Source organism: Pholis gunnellus (assembly GCF_910591455.1).
Source record: "Pholis gunnellus genome assembly, chromosome: 3".
Taxonomy (NCBI): Eukaryota; Metazoa; Chordata; class Actinopteri; order Perciformes; family Pholidae; genus Pholis; species Pholis gunnellus.
In genome coordinates this window covers 28,331,524-28,333,658 of record NC_136529.1, presented here as the reverse complement: position 1 = coordinate 28,333,658, position 2,135 = coordinate 28,331,524, and the positions used below count along the sequence as shown (strand labels likewise).

Genomic DNA, 2,135 nt, shown 5'->3' with positions numbered 1-2,135 from the left:
CCCCGTCCGCCTGTTGATGTCCGCCACCACGCTCTGAACCATCAGCATCTGCAGAGCGAACGGACGACACCCGACTTCGTTCAGACGCATTTTTGTGTCGTCAATCGTTTTCTGTTTTCAGTGAGAATCAACAACCTGTCGATGTATCCGACTGAGCTACGTGCACTTAATAAAACAAGTTGAATTATGCAGAAAGCAGAGAACTGTCTGAATATTCAGGGGAATAATTGCAGTTTACATCTGTGCTTGACAGTTCTCACTGGTTCTAAGGAACTCAAATCATCTGGTGTTCTTCTACATCCGTCTGACAGTGAGGTGAACCGGACCTTTGGGTCGACGGTGTACAGAATCTCAACACCTACCGCCTCGTCCAGGTGCTGCCGGTCCGGGTGGTCGTTGGCCGTGTGCTTCAGGATCTCCCTGAGCAGCAGCGGGTATTTCACCAGTCGGCTGCGGGGGATGTCCAGGAAGTTCCACAGGTCCAACTTCCTGCTAAAGGGCGACTGGCGACAGCGCTGCAAGAAGTCCTGGACCCGCCGATCCTGCTTCTTCTGGTCCAACAGGTCCTTGGCCTTCACCTGGTTACTGCAGTACGAGGTGTAGGAGGAGAGACAGGGAAGCTGCGGGGACACAGGAAACACCCGGTTTATCCACAGCACAGGAGGCAATGAAAAGTAGAATTATTTTCAGTGCATCACGTCAAGAGAAACACTCACCCAGTCAGTCAGGAGGTGTCCCACGTGTTCTGTGGACCCGTCAGGCTTTCTGGCGTCTCGGAGGCGACTCAGCAGGTCTGAGGAGAGACGGTTTGGAATCATGAAACAATTTAAAAGAGGTGAAGACCCAGAGCAGCACAACGTTTTTCTAGAATCACTAAATTCAAAGTTCCAACCTGATGGGCTGAGTTTTTTTTTAGAATTTCAGATCTCAACCTGTGAAAACGTTCAGCTAAACATGCACGAGTCCCATTCAAAGCAATGCTTTTGGTTTGCAATATTCAGAAAGTGGAGAATCTCTCTTTTTCTGAAGAGGCTCACTATTTCTCAGGTTAAAGTTCAGCAGGTGTAGAACTCATCCGGTCTCCTTGTCTGCACTTTATCTGCAGCGTTGACTTCATGAGCGGAGGGACGTTGGAGGTTTTTCATTCACTTCTACAGTCGCCCTCCGGTGGCTGTTAAAGGAACTGCAGCTTTAAGTCCCTTTCACACCTGGAACATGTAGCGTTGCTGCTTCATCTGTTTAAGTTAAAGTGCCTTCGTGTCAATCAGACGTAGATATATTTTAAGTTAATGTTCCTCTTGGCTGTCTTCAGACATCCAGAGCTGTGTTCTCACGCGCTGCAACACGTTTCAAAACGGAGGATTTGTAAATATTATTTTGCCGTCGAGGCGTTAATAAATATTATCAGCATGAGGGACGCTCGTCCCCGCTTCTCACGGTGAATCCACTGATACAAGTTTTGGAGACTTTGTTACATTGCCATCAGAAGAATGTAAAGGTGTGCGTGTCTGAAGACACCTGGTGACCTTTGATGGACCGCTTCCATCAGATGCAGCCTCCTACCTTCATGCAGGGGTATCAGCGAGTCCAGAGTGCCGAAGATCTGGTTCAGTTCCTGCTCAGTCATGATTGACAGCTTCAGCATCGGGTCATGGTAGGCCTGCAGCACACACACACACACACATGAGCATACTCTGTGGAATAAATAGAGCAGGAAAGTCAGTTCCTCAAGGAAAAATAAAGGTTTGTATTTACCTTCTTAGCCAACTTGAGATCCTCCACCAAGTCCTGCTCGCCCTGAGCCAACTCAAATATAGCCTGCAGGGGAAACAAGTCTTAGAAATGAGTTTGAGTTATCTGTACGTGTTAAGAGATGGACGAGTGAGTATGCTGGGTTTTTGAACTATTTTTTATCAAACAAAATACGTTTGTTTGTGGTTGTAATGATTCATGTTCTGTATTTATTGTATTTATTATATTTCACTTGTAAATGTTCTTTATCGATTGAGAATAAATACTGAATTTACTAAAAACTAGTCTACAAAAAAAAGAGGATAATGTTGTTTTGTGATCATTTTTGTTGGATTCCGACTGATCGTAAACAAGGAAACCAGAAAAATCCTCAGATATTTTGT

The 2,135-nt window shown here is 45.7% G+C and overlaps 1 protein-coding gene across 1 annotated transcript in view; it reads right to left on the bottom strand.

The window, feature by feature from the left end:
* Positions 1-2,135, bottom strand: part of LOC306715895 (rho guanine nucleotide exchange factor 3-like) — a gene marked incomplete at its 3' end in the record, with an annotated part of 16,355 nt that overhangs the window by 1,513 nt on the left and 12,707 nt on the right. The window contains exons 6-9 of the mRNA XM_079186374.1: positions 1,756-1,818; positions 1,564-1,660; positions 717-793; positions 299-620 (exon numbers count right to left, since the gene is read on the bottom strand). Of these exons, the coding sequence (XP_079042500.1) occupies positions 299-620; positions 717-793; positions 1,564-1,660; positions 1,756-1,818 (559 nt within the window). The remainder of the gene's footprint in view (positions 1-298; positions 621-716; positions 794-1,563; positions 1,661-1,755; positions 1,819-2,135) is intronic.